General features: G+C 47.6%; 1 protein-coding gene across 7 annotated transcripts in view; it reads left to right on the top strand.

Moving 5' to 3' along the window:
* LOC124039505 (transcription factor SOX-6-like) overlaps positions 1-14,899 on the top strand; it is a 171,881-nt gene that overhangs the window by 148,773 nt on the left and 8,209 nt on the right. For all 7 annotated transcript variants that reach the window (XM_046355550.1, XM_046355581.1, XM_046355570.1 and 4 more), the window contains 2 exons: positions 6,074-6,182; positions 7,684-7,857. In XM_046355550.1, the coding sequence (XP_046211506.1) occupies positions 6,074-6,182; positions 7,684-7,857 (283 nt within the window). The remainder of the gene's footprint in view (positions 1-6,073; positions 6,183-7,683; positions 7,858-14,899) is intronic.

The following is a 14,899-nucleotide window of genomic DNA, read 5'->3' as shown; positions in this document are numbered from 1 at the left end:
AAAGTCATCAGAAAAATTATCCAAGTCAAACAGGAAATGCATCCAACGAGTTTGTAGAGTCCCAAGCTTGATGTAGTCATTGTGTGCTAGGCATATGGGACCAAATACCAAATAATTATGGTGGGCACTGCATTTATTCTGTGTACTATTTTTTAAATAGGGTGGGCCATGAGCTCCATTAGTTTCAGTGGGCTTACAGTGCAAGGCGTCTGTATTGAGAGATGACAGGCAGAGTGAGGGAGGAGGGAGAAGGGAGAGAGGGAGAAGGGAGAGGGGGAGTAGGAGAGAGGGAGGGTTACTTCACTGCTCCTTTAGTTTCAGTGGGCTACAGGGCAAGACGTCTGTATTGAGAGATGACAGGCAGAGTGAGGGAGGAGGGAGAGAAGGAGGAGTGAGGGATTTCACTGCTCCTTCAGTTTCAGTGGGCTACAGGGCAAGGCGTCTGTATTGAGAGATGACAGGCAGAGTGAGGGACAGAGGGAGAAGGGAGAGGAGGAGTAGGAGAGAGGGAGGGTTACTTCACTGCTCCTTTAGTTTCAGTGGGCTACAGGGCAAGACGTCTGTGTTGAGAGATGACAGGCAGAGTGAGGGACAGAGGGAGAAGGGAGAGAGGGAGAAGGAAGAGAGGGAGAAGGAAGAGGGGGAGTAGGAGAGAGGGAGGGTTACTTCACTGCTCCTTTAGTTTCAGTGGGCAACAGGGCAAGGCGTCTGTGTTGAGAGATGACAGGCAGAGTGAGGGAGGAGGGAGAGAAGGAGGAGTGAGGGATTTCACTGCTCCTTCAGTTTCAGTGGGCAACAGGGCAAGGCGTCTGTGTTGAGAGATGACAGGCAGAGTGAGGGAGGAGGGAGAGAAGGAGGAGTGAGGGATTTCACTGCTCCTGGAGGAAGCAGTTAACATTTGTGGGTCGGTGAGAGCAGGGTTTGCCCGTATGTGTCGCCGCGGTAATGAGCTCAACACGACGCTGATAAAACCGCTCGGCCGGCGCGGTGTTTATAGGGCTGCCATAGCAACCCGTTGAAACATGTGCCCAGGAGAGCCTAGCCAATAGAGGAGCTCTGTGTGTCTTTTTTAAGTCGAGATAGATCGAGTTGAATGTTGGACAAGCCTCAGTCCCATAAAGTAACAATAGTATATTTTTTAAAACGTTCTTTTATGGCTTTGTACAATGTAGCTAATGTCGATTATTCATCATTGTTGTCATTTATGAGCGAGCATGTTGGACTTCAGACTGTAGGCTTGCTGCCATACTAAGTACCGGTGCAGATTAAGTCCCAAATGACTTTTTTGGGGGACTTTTGGGTGAGTCCTGATTTGATCTTGAGTTAGTCCTGTAGACTGTTTCCAAGTGTTCTGTGAGTCTTGGAATTGAAATTGGCCCCTTCAGTTTCTCTGCAGGCAGAGACTGGCTCTTTAAAGAATTGTTACAAGTCATTGTCTCTTTACTGTCTGTATTCGTCTCCTATAGGTCTTTAGGTGACTCGAAATCCCCCGTTGAAGGTTTTTTGGCAAAAATATCCTGGTAGTTCATGATGCCGTTAAGGGCCCCGGGGCCTGTAGAATCAGAAACAGCCACATAACATCAAAGATCCACCGACATATTTTTACAGTAGGTATGGGGTTTCGCCTTATGCCTCCTGATTTCGACACTAAACCCACCACTGGTGTGCGTGGTCAAGGAACTCTATTTCAAATCAAGTTTTTTTTGTCACATGCGCCATTTTCCCGGGCCTTCCTCTCTGACGCCGCCTGGCACTGAGGCCCTGGATGGCAGGACGCCCTACTAAGCAGTGATGCAACCAGTCAAGTTGCTCTCATTTGGCGCAGCTGTGGAACTCTTTAAGGATCTGAGGTCCCATGCCAAATCTTGTCAGCCTCCTGACTATGTTGGTGTGTTTGGACCATGATAGGTCCTTAGTGATGTGGACAGCAAGGAACTTGAAAGCTCTCAACCCGCTCCACGACAGCCCCGTTGATGTGAATTTCCATGTAATCTGACCAGAGCATTAGTTTCAGTCCAAGTGCCAATGCCGTTTAACCAACTCCAGGAGGACGTAGAGCTTTTTGGCCATGCACACCAGTGGTGGGTTTGGCATTTAAATGACAGTACACAAACAGATATCTAAGTACCTCATTCCTGCTGTAAAATATGGGGGTGGATCTTTGATGTTATTGGGCTTTTTTGGTCCTGGGGCCCTTGTTAAAGTCAACGGCATCATGAACTTGACCAAGTACCAGGACATGGTTGCCTCTGCCTGAAACTTGGCCGCAAGTGGATCAGTAACCCGAAGTACACATTAAAATACACAAAGAAATCATTAATTGACCACAAAATCGCCGGAATTGAAATCCCATTGAAAACCTGCGGTTTGAATTGAAGAGGGCCGTCCATACGCCCAGACGAAGGATGTCAAGGATCTGGAAATATTCTGTATGGAGGAATGGTCTATAAAACATTTTAGAAAAATGCTCAGTGCCATTATTAAAACAGGGGTGTCAAAATCTCTTTCTACGAGCAATTGTATTAGTTCAAAATAATATCATGTTTTTGATCATACAATATAGCTCAGTATTTGAATGATTTATTTTATACAGTCATTTTCCCTCATCTTTATCAAGGGTGCCAACAATTTCAGACCCCGCTGTGTGTGTGTGTTTTATTTATATATATATAACAGTCTAACAGTCTACATATATAACAGTCTTTTCCACCCCAGCTTTGGAGCGTGGCAGACTCGTTTGACGGAGCGGGTGGATGGGTGGGCAGTGCAGGATAAGCAGAGACTCAGTAGGCAGGATGGGTGGACAGTGCAGGATAAGCAGAGACTCAGTAGGCAGGATGGGTGGACAGTGCAGGATAAGCAGAGACTCAGTGGGCAGGATGGGTGGGCAGTGCAGGATAAGCAGAGACTCAGTAGGCAGGATGGATGGACAGTGCAGGATAAGCAGAGACTCAGTAGGCAGGATGGATGGACAGTGCAGGATAAGCAGAGACTCAGTGGGCAGGATGGGTGGACAGTGCAGGATAAGCAGAGACTCAGTAGGCAGGATGGATGGACAGTGCAGGATAAGCAGAGACTCAGTAGGCAGGATGGGTGGACAGTTCAGGATAAGCAGAGACTCAGTAGGCAGGATGGGTGGACAGTGCAGGATAAGCAGAGACTCAGTGGGCAGGATGGGTGGACAGTGCAGGATAAGCAGAGACTCAGTAGGCAGGATGGGTGGACAGTGTAGGATAAGCAGAGACTCAGTAGGCAGGATGGGTGGACAGTGCAGGATAAGCAGAGACTCAGTGGGCAGGATGGGTGGACAGTACAGGATAAGCAGAGACTCAGTAGGCAGGATGGGTGGACAGTGCAGGATAAGCAGAGACTCAGTGGGCAGGATGGGTGGACAGTGCAGGATAAGCAGAGACTCAGTAGGCAGGATGGGTGGACAGTGCAGGATAAGCAGAGACTCAGTGGGCAGGATGGGTGGAAAGTGCAGGATAAGCAGAGACTCAGTAGGCAGGATGGGTGGAAAGTGCAGGATAAGCAGAGACTCAGTAGGCAGGATGGGTGGGCAGTGCAGGATAAGCAGAGACTCCGTAGGCAGGATGGGTGGGCAGTGCAGGATAAGCAGAGACTCAGTGGGCAGGATGGGTGGAAAGTGCAGGATAAGCAGAGACTCCGTAGGCAGGATGGGTGGACAGTGCAGGATAAGCAGAGACTCATTGGGCAGGATGGGTGGAAAGTGCAGGATAAGCAGAGACTCAGTAGGCAGGATGGGTGGACAGTGCAGGATAAGCAGAGACTCAGTAGGCAGGATGGGTGGACAGTGCAGGATAAGCAGAGACTCAGTAGGCAGGATGGGTGGAAAGTGCAGGATAAGCAGAGACTCAGTAGGCAGGATGGGTGGAAAGTGCAGGATAAGCAGAGACTCAGTAGGCAGGATGGGTGGAAAGTGCAGGATAAGCAGAGACTCAGTAGGCAGGATGGGTGGACAGTGCAGGATAAGCAGAGACTCAGTAGGCAGGATGGGTGGAAAGTGCAGGATAAGCAGAGACTCAGTAGGCAGGATGGGTGGACAGTGCAGGATAAGCAGAGACTCAGTGGGCAGGATGGGTGGGCAGTGCAGGATAAGCAGAGACTCAGTAGGCAGGATGGGTGGAAAGTGCAGGATAAGCAGAGACTCAGTAGGCAGGATGGGTGGAAAGTGCAGGATAAGCAGAGACTCAGTAGGCAGGATGGGTGGAAAGTGCAGGATAAGCAGAGACTCAGTAGGCAGGATGGGTGGACAGTGCAGGATAAGCAGAGACTCAGTAGGCAGGATGGGTGGACAGTGCAGGATAAGCAGAGACTCAGTAGGCAGGATGGGTGAACAGTGCAGGATAAGCAGAGACTCAGTAGGCAGGATGGGTGGACAGTGCAGGATAAGCAGAGACTCAGTAGGCAGGATGGGTGGACAGTGCAGGATAAGCAGAGACTCAGTAGGAAGGATGGGTGGACAGTGCAGGATAAGCAGAGACTCAGTAGGCAGGATGGGTGGACAGTGCAGGATAAGCAGAGACTCAGTAGACAGGATGGGTGGACAGTGCAGGATAAGCAGAGACTCAGTGGGCAGGATGGGTGGGCAGTGCAGGATAAGCAGAGACTCAGTAGGCAGGATGGGTGGACAGTGTAGGATAAGCAGAGACTCATTGGGCAGGATGGGTGGACAGTGCAGGATAAGCAGAGACTCATTGGGCAGGATGGGTGGGCAGTGCAGGATAAGCAGAGACTCAGTAGGCAGGATGGGTAGACAGTGCAGGACAAGCAGAGACTCAGTAGGCAGGATGGGTGGGTGGACAGTGCAGGATAAGCAGAGACTCAGTAGGCAGGATGGGTGGACAGTGCAGGATAAGCAGAGACTCAGTAGGCAGGATGGGTGGACAGTGCAGGATAAGCAGAGACTCAGTAGGCAGGATGGGTAGACAGTGCAGGATAAGCAGAGACTCAGTAGGCAGGATGGGTGGACAGTGCAGGATAAGCAGAGACTCAGTGGGCAGGATGGGTGGACAGTGCAGGATAAGCAGAGACTCAGTAGGCAGGATGGGTGGACAGTGCAGGATAAGCAGAGACTCAGTGGGCAGGATGGGTGGACAGTGCAGGATAAGCAGAGACTCAGTAGGCAGGATGGGTGGAAAGTGCAGGATAAGCAGAGACTCAGTAGGCAGGATGGGTGGACAGTGCAGGATAAGCAGAGACTCAGTAGGCAGGATGGGTGGACAGTGCAGGATAAGCAGAGACTCATTAGGCAGGATGGGTGGACAGTGCAGGATAAGCAGAGACTCAGTAGGCAGGATGGGTGGGGAGCATCGAGTCAGTGGCAGCTTACATGGTAGCGCTGCGCTGGATAGATCTGGCGAATGATCTTGTTCTGTGGCCATAAATCATTTTGGCCATAAATCATCTTTCTCGCTCTCGCGCGCACGCTCTCTCTTCTTTTTTTCCTGCATCATTTGACTTAATTTATTCTCCTGTTCTCTTCTCTTCTCTTCTCTTCTTTTCAATCCGGTCTTTTCTCAAAAAACTCCTCCCCTACCTCCCCTAAGCTGGAGTGGCTGTCTTTAAACTCATACCTCTCGCCAAAAGCAGCGTGTGAGAAGATACGAGTCGAGTTTGCCACACGATCATTAGCACAAACCTACTCATATAGACCGCCTCTAAGATCACAAAGAAGAGCAAAACCTTTGATCCGAAGACGGCCAAATTACAATGCAAACAGCTACGCATCGAAGACCGAAACTTGTTTGCTGTGTACGTTTGCTAAATTGCGGAATTTCTTTGAAAATGTGTGTTCTATGATGTGATGATTGTGTTATTCTCTCTGAGCCCTTATACCAGAGCTTTACAGGCCTCTTAATTGGACTCTTAATAGCATTTTCACGCTATTAGGCAGACCCAAACTGTACTGTGCTGGCTTGGATATTTATTTTCACATGGTTCTTTCCAGCATGATTCCGACAACTGTGGTGCGTGCGTAAACCAGGCCAGCTCGGCTCGGCTCGGTGGTGTGAATCAACCCTTATTGACCTTTGACCTCTCTGTGTTTTAGGAGCGGATGCACTTTGAGAGTTTGAGTCAGCACCTGGGCAACCTGGGAGAGGATGATGGAAAGACGGGCCACAGGGTCATTGACCTCACCAGACATGAGGATGTTGATGGTGAGTTTCCTCTTCTTTTTCCCCCCTGCCTTTCTTTCAAAATGTCTCAATAATATGTTCCTTCTTTCTTTCAAAATGTCTCAATAATATGTTCCTTCTTTCTTTCAAAATGTCTCAGTAATGTGTTCTTTCTTTGTTTCAAAAAATGCTTAAAAAAATACATTTTTCTCCCTTTCTGTCCCCTGAAAGTGCTACATACACATCTCTTTCAGTGTTCCATGCTTTTACGTAAGTGCATACTGTACAGTACAGTGTGTTCTGGTTCATGTTTATGCCTGTGTGTGTGCTTGCCATCCGTGTTTATATGAATGTGTATAGAAGTACACTGCCGCTGTATGGCTTGGTGCATAATAGTAGGAGACCAGAGGAGAAGAGAGAGGGTCAGATGGATCTTTAACAGATAGGAAAAGAGGTTGGATTCGAGGCAAAAGTGGGCACATCCTGCTCAGGCTAAATAGATGCTAGTGACCCTTTACTTGGGGCCCTTGGTTAGATAGCGCCACTTTTGGGGCCTCTTTCAACTGTGTTCCCTACGGCAGAGACACAGACAGAGAGATCGTCTGCTCTGCACACAGGTATTCATTCACCAGACCCAAATATTTATTGTGTTCTCCTCGGATCGCCTCAGTAAGTGGACACTTGAATGTCCAGGCACAAACCCCTGCCTTGCACCAATAAGGCCCACTCTGTGATATTTACAGTTGTTCAATACCCCATCACAACCCCTGAACTTTATAGCAAACCAAATTGCGGGGCTTCCGTTTAGTTTTTCAAATTAAGGACCTTTAATACGACAGAATTGTTCAGTGGGCTTCTTACTGTACGTCGACGAGGAACAGGAAGCGGTGTTCTAGATTCTCCCCCTCTTTCCAACCCACCAAACACTGTTTGTGTCTCAGACAATTCCACCCTGCCGAAGTATACAAACAGAAGCAAGGCAGTTAAAAACTGAAAATATTTTCTGGCCCAAAAGCCCACCTGTTTTCTATAAAACCCCCAGTGTCTACAGGTTACGGTGGATTGGTAATCATTCATCATGCTGTGGTTTGAAATCAGAGCTGTAAACACGGGACCGTAAACAGAGACGTTATCTGTCTGATAATCAGAGCGTCGTTGATGACGACCGCAGCCAGGGCTTCCATCCCTATTTCCTCTATGCTCTTCTGTGTAGAGTAGACACAGATCCCATCCTTACTGTAACACACGAGTGCACACACACACACACACACACACACACACACACACACACACACACACACACACACACACACACACACACACACACACACACACACACACACACACACACACACACACACACACACACACACACACACACACACACACACACACACACACATTCAATTGTCTCCTCCCTCACTGTCTGGAAGCCACGCTCTTCGACATACTGTGCAATGTATGTACTCTGTGGCTTAAAAGTTTTCTTACACGAACGAGTGAGTGATTGAGTAAGTCATGAAATGGCCCTCCCTTCCCACAGGTGTCTCCTGCACTACAGAGGCCCGGGTCTTCAGGGAGACCAGGGGCAGGAACAGTACTGAGCCCCACATTAAGAGACCCATGAATGCCTTCATGGTGTGGGCCAAGGACGAGAGGAGGAAGATCCTGCAGACCTTCCCCGACATGCACAATTCCAACATCAGCAAGATCCTGGGTAAGATGGCAAAGCTGTGGTCAAGTGGTAATACTCCCTGGCATGTGGCATATAAAACTCCCCACCGGAGACCAGGGTTCAATCCTGTCCTTCTCACTCTTTCTCCCACATGCCTGTTTGATTTCCTTACTGTCTGAATGAAGTGTTAAAAAAATATATATATATATATTAAATATGCCCTCCATATACCGTGGCCTTGTTATGGTCATACAGATTCTTTCAGTTGCAAAAATTAAGTGGATTGATCTACCACAGACAGCAATTTCCCTCAGATCGTCGGGCTGATTGAGGTAGTATGTACATGTAGATAGGGTTAAAGTGACTATGCATATATGATAAACAGAGAGTAGCAGTAGCATAAAAGAGGGGTTGGGGGTTGGGGGTGGTGGGTGGCGGGACACAATGCAGATAGCCCGGTTAGCCAATGTGCGGGAGCACTGGTTGGTCGGCCCAACGGGGGACCCATGCCAAATAGCTACACCGGCTCTGATGCTCGTCGGATGTGGCAGGGCTTGCAAACTATTACAGACTACTAAGGGAAACCCAGACGCGAGCTGCCCAATGACGCGAGCCTACCAGACGAGCTAAATGCCTTTTATGCTCGCTTAGAGGCAAGCAACACTGAAGCATGCACGAGAGCACCAGCTGTTCTGGATGACTGTGTGATAAAGCTCTCGGTAGCCGAAGTGAACAAAACCTTTAAACAGGTCAACATTCACAAGGCCGCTGGGCCAGAAGGATTACCAGGACGTGTACTCAAAGCATGTGCAGACCAACTGTCAAGTGTCTTCACTGACATTTTCAACCTCCCCCTGACCGAGTCTGTAATACTTACATGTTTCAAGCAGACCACCATAGTCCCTTTGCCCAAGGAAGCAAAGGTTATCTGCCTAATTTATTACCGCCCCATTGCACTCATGACGGTAGCCATGAAGTGCTTTGAAAGGCTGGTCATGGCTCACATCAACAGCATCCTCGCGGACACCCTAGATACCGCCCCAACAGATCCGGAGATGACGCAATCTCAATCGCACTCCACACTGCCCTTTCTTAGCTGGACAAAAATAACACCTATGTCAGAATGCTGTTCATTGACTACAGCTCACCGTTCAACACCATAGTGCCCACAAAGCTCATCACTAAGCTAGGGACTCTGGAACTAAACACCTCCCTCTGCAACTGGATCCTTTACTTCCTGACGGGCTGCCCCCATGTCATAAGAGTAGACAACAACACGTCTGCCACTTTGATCCTTAACACTGGGGCCCTTCAGGGGAGTGTACTTAGTCCCCTTCTGTATTCCCTCTTCACCCATGACTGCATGGCCAAACAAGACTTCAACACCATCATTAAGTTTGCTGACGATCACCAACAACGATGAGACGGTCTATAGGGAGGGGTCAGAGAACTGGCAGTGTGGTGCCAGGACAACAACCTCTCCCTCAATGTGAGCAAGACTAAGTAGCTGATCGTGGACTACAGGAAAAGGCGGGCCTAACAGGCCCTCATTACCATCGACGGGGCTGTAGTGGAGCGGGTCGAGAGTTTCAAGTTCTTTGGTGTCCACATCACCAATGAAACTATAATTTATTTATTTTTTATTTCACCTTTATTTAACCAGGTAGGCTAGTTGAGAACAAGTTCTCATTTGCAACTGCGACCTGGCCAAGATAAAGCAAAGCAGTTTGACACATACAACAACACAGAGTTACACATGGAATAAACAAACATACAATCAATAATACAGTAGGAAAGTCTATGTACAGCATGTGCAAATGAGGTAGGTAAAGAGATGTAAGGCAATAAATAGGCCGTGGTGGCAAAGTAATTACAACATAGCAATTAAACACTGGATTGGTAGGATGTGCAGAGGATGAATGTGCAAGTTGAGATACTGGAGTGCAAAGGAGCAAGATAAATAAATACATACAGTATGGGGACGAGGTAGATTGGATGGGCTATTTACAGATGAGCTATGTACAGGTGCAGTGATCTGTGAGCTGCTCTGACAGCTGATGCTTAAAGCTAGTGAGGGAGGTAAGAGTCTCCAGCTTCAGAGATTTTTGCAGTTCGTTCCAGTCATTGGCAGTAGAGAACTGGAAGGAGAGGCGGCCAAAGGAAGAATTGGCTTTGGGGGTGACCAGTGAGATATACCTGCTGGAGCGTGTGCTACGGGTGGGTGCTGCTATGGTGACCAGTGAGCTGAGATAAGGCAGGACTTTACCTAGCAGAGACTTGTAGATGACCTGGAGCCAGTGGGTTTGGTGACGAGTATGAAGCGAGTGCCAGCCAACGAGAGCATACAGGTCGCAGTGGTGGGTAGTATATGGGGCTTTGGTGACAAAACGGATGGCACTGTGATAGACTGTATCCAATTTGTTGAGTAGAGTGTTGGAGGCTATTTTGTAAATGACATCGCCGAAGTCGAGGATCAGTAGGATGGTCAGTTTTACGAGAGTATGTTTGGCAGCATGAGTGAAGGATGCTTTGTTGCGAAATAGGAAGCCGATTCTAGATTTAATTTTGTATTGGAGATGTTTAATGTGAGTCTGAAAGGAGAGTTTACAGTCTAACCAGACACCTAGGTATTTGTAGTTGCCCACATATTCTAAGTCAGAACAGGCGGGCAGGTGCGGGCAGCGATCTGTTGAAGAGCATGCATTTAGTTTTACTTGCATTTAAGAGCAGTTGGAGGCCACGGAAGGAGAGTTGTATGGCATTGAAGCTCATCTGGAGTTTACATTTTTTTTTACATTTATTTCACCTTTATTTAACCAGGTAGGCTAGTTGAGAACAAGTTCTCATTTGCAACTGCGACCTGGCCAAGATAGAGCATAGCAGTGTGAGCAGACAACACAGAGTTACACATGGAGTAAACAATTAACAAGTCAATAACACAATAGGAAGAAAAAAAAGTGGAGTCTATATACATTGTGTGCAAAAGGCATGAGGTAGGCGAATAATTACAATTTTGCAGATTAACACTGGAGTGATAAATGATCAGATGGTCATGTACAGGTAGAGATATTGGTGTGTAAAAGAGCAGAAAAGTAAATAAATAAAAATAGTATGGGGATGAGGTAGGTAAAAATGGGTGGGCTATTTGCCGATAGACTATGTACAGCTGCAGCGATCGGTTAGCTGCTCAGATAGCAGATGTTTGAAGTTGGTGAGGGTGATCAAAGTCTCCAACTTCAGCGATTTTTGCAATTCGTTCCAGTCACAGGCAGCAGAGAACTGGAACGAAAGGTGGCCAAATGAGGTGTTGGCTTTAGGGATGATCAGTGAGATACACCTGCTGGAGCGCGTGCTACGGATGGGTGTTGCCATCGTGACCAGTGAACTGAGATAAGGCGGAGCTTTACCTAGCATGGACTTGTAGATGACCTGGAGCCAGTGGGTCTGGCGACGAATATGTAGCGAGGGCCAGCTGACTAGTGCGTACAAGTCGCAGTGGTGGGTGGTATAAGTTGCTTTAGTGACAAAACGGATGGCACAGTGATAAACTGCATCCAGTTTGCTGAGTAGAGTGTTGGAAGCAATTTTGTAGATGACATCGCCGAAGTTGAGGATCGGTAGGATAGTCAGTTTTACTAGGGTAAGTTTAGCGGCGTGAGTGAAGGAGGCTTTGTTGCGGAATAGAAAGCCGACTCTTGATTTGATTTTCAATTGGAGATGTTTGATATGAGTCTGGAAGGAGAGGTTACAGTCTAGCCAGACACCTAGGTACTTATAGATGTCCACATATTCAAGGTTGGAACCATCCAGGGTGGTGATGCTGGTCAGGCGTGCGGGTGCAGGCAGCGAACGGTTGAAAAGCATGCATTTGGTTTTACTAGCGTTTAAGAGCAGTTGGAGGCCACGGAAGGAGTGTTGTATGGCATTGAAGCTCGTTTGGAGGTTAGATAGCACAGTGTCCAAGGACGGGCCGGAAGTATATAGAATGGTGTCGTCTGCGTAGAGGTTGATCAGGGAATCGCCCGCAGCAAGAGCAACATCATTGATATATACAGAAAAAAGAGTCGGCCCGAGGATTGAACCCTGTGGCACCCCCATAGAGACTTCCAGAGGACCGGACAGCATGCCCTCCGATTTGACACACTGAACTCTGTCTGCAAAGTAATTGTGAACCAGGCAAGGCAGTCATCTGAAAAACCGAGGCTACTGAGTCTGCCGATAAGAATATGGTGATTGACAGAGTCGAAAGCCTTGGCAAGGTCGATGAAGACAGCTGCACAGTACTGTCTTTTATCGATGGTGGTTATGATATCGTTTAGTACCTTGAGCGTGGCTGAGGTGCACCCGTGACCGGCTCGGAAACCAGATTGCACAGCGGAGAAGGTACAGCGGAGAAGGTACGGTGGGATTCGAGATTAGATAGGCAGGGCAGGATGGATATAGGTCTGTAACAGTTTGGGTCCAGGGTGTCTCCCCCCTTTCAAGAGGGGGATGACTGCGGCAGCTTTCCAGTCCTTGGGGATCTCAGACGATATGAAAGAGAGGTTGAACAGGCTGGTAATAGGGGTTGCGACAATGGCGGCGGATAGTTTCAGAAATAGAGGGTCCAGACTGTCAAGCCCAGCTGATTTGTACGGGTCCAGGTTTTGCAGCTCTTTCAGAACATCTGCTATCTGGATTTGGGTAAAGGAGAACCTGGAGAGGCTTGGGCGAGTAGCTGCGGGGGGGGGGGGGGGGAGCTGTTGGCCAAGGTTGGAGTAGCCAGGCGGAAGGCATGGCCAGACGTTGAGAAATGCTTGTTGAAGTTTTCGATAATCATGGATTTATCGGTGGTGACCGTGTTACCTAGCCTCAGTGCAGTGGGCAGCTGGGAGGAGGTGTTTTTGTTCTCCATGGACTTCACAGTGTCCCAGAACTTTTTTGGAGTTGGAGCTACAGGATGCAAACTTCTGCCTGAAGAAGCTGGCCTTAGCTTTCCTGACTGACTGCGTGTATTGGTTCCTGACTTCCCTGAACAGTTGCATATCGCGGGGACTGTTAGTTAACACAGTGTCCAACAAAGGGCCAGAGGTATACAGAATGGTGTCCTCTGCGTAGAGGTGGATCTAAGAATCACCAGCAGCGAGAGCGACATAATTGATCAGATAAGGCGCTAACAGAGGGTAGAGCGAACGGCCCAGTCCATCACTGGGGCCAAGCTTCCTGCCATCCAGGACCTATATTATAGGCGGTGTCAGAGGAAAGCCCATAAAATTGTCAGACTCCAGTCACCCAAGTTATAGACTGTTTTCTCTGATACCGCACGGCAAGCGGTACCAGATCGCAATTACATTGACACCCCTCCCTTTTGTACACTCGCTGTTTGTTTGTTACCCTACGCATTGTACAGATTACCTCAACTAACCTGTAACCTCGCACACTGACTCAGTACCGGTGCCCCCTGTATATAGCCTCGTTATTGTTATTCTTATTGTGTTACTTTTATAATTACTTTTAATTTGAGTCTACTTGGTAAATATTTTCTTCTTCTTGAACTGCGCTGTTGGTTAAGGGCTTGTAAGTAAGCATTTCACGGTAAAGTCTACACTTGTTACATTCGGCGCATGTGACAAATACAATTTGATTTGATTTAAGCGGTTTTGAGTGTGAAAACATTTCAAATCTTTCCAGAAGGCCTTGTGAACAAGTGATAGTGGATGATGTGCAGTTAACAAATACTCAGGCTGCGTCCCAATAGTTCCCTTCCCTTCATGAATTTGGAAGGAAATGATTGTTATAAGATATATGGTAGAAACTCCCTCAGTCTAGCCATACCCCATCTCAATGCTTGTACATAGTAGTAAACGATTACACACTTCAGGGGAAAGGAGAGATTATTGGAATGTAATCTCAGTGTATGTGGCCTGATTTAAGAAGAGGGCGGCGAGTTCTAGGAAGAGTCTTGGTGGTTCCAAACTTCTACCATTTAAGAATGATGGAGGCCACTGTGTTCTTGGGGACCTTCAATGCTGCAGAAATGTTTTGGTACCCTTCCCCAGATCTGTGCCTCGACACAATCCTGTCTCGGAGCTCTACGGAGAATTCCTTCGACCTCATGGCTTGGTTTTTGCTCTGACATGCACTGTCAACGGTAGGACCTTATATGGACAGGTGTGTGTCTTTCCAAATCATGTCCAATCAGTTGAATTTACCACAGGTGGACTCAAATCAAGTTGTAGAAACATCTCAAGGATGATCAATGGAGACAATGAGCTCAATTTTGAGCCTCATAGCAAAGGCTCTGAATACTTATGTAAATAAGGTATTTCTGTTTTTCAAATCCCGAGCGTTTTCACCTCGTCATTATGAGGTACTGTGTGTCGATTGCTGAGGATAATTTTTTTTTCAATTCCATTTTAAAACAAGGCTTTAACGTAACAAAATGTGGAAAAAAGTGGTCTGAATACTTTTCGAAGGCACTGTAGATAATGTCTTAAGAGGGTGTGTGACTCATTTTAAACAACACTGCCATATGAAACAGAAACTCAATGTGCCCCCCCCCCCCCATGTCCACCTAAACGTTCAATGATGTATTCAAAGTATTGTAAATCGGTCAACTACCAATCAATCAATCTGATCTTATTTAATCATTCATATTAGAATAAATAACATTTTTATAGAACTCACACACACCCATATAACTCTCTCTCTCTCACACACACACACACCCATATAACTCAGGCTTTTCTTCCACTTGACCACACACACTAAATTACAGAGTTAAACCTGTGACGTCTGCCCTGTGCCTCTCTCTCTCTCTCTCTCTCTCTCTCTCTCTCTCTCTCTCTCTCTCTCTCTCTCTCTCTCTCTCTCTCTCTCTCTCTCTCTCTCTCTCTCACACACACACACACACACACACACACACACACACACACACACACACACACACACACACACACACACACACACACACACACACACACACACACACACACACACACACACACACACACACACACACACACACACACACACACACACACACACACACACACACACACACACATCCTCTGCTGTGAGACTGACTGGGGTGATGGTTATGTGC

Source organism: Oncorhynchus gorbuscha, linkage group LG01 (assembly GCF_021184085.1).
Source record: "Oncorhynchus gorbuscha isolate QuinsamMale2020 ecotype Even-year linkage group LG01, OgorEven_v1.0, whole genome shotgun sequence".
Lineage (NCBI taxonomy): Eukaryota > Metazoa > Chordata > Actinopteri > Salmoniformes > Salmonidae > Oncorhynchus > Oncorhynchus gorbuscha.
This window is presented reverse-complemented; position numbering and strand designations above follow the sequence as displayed.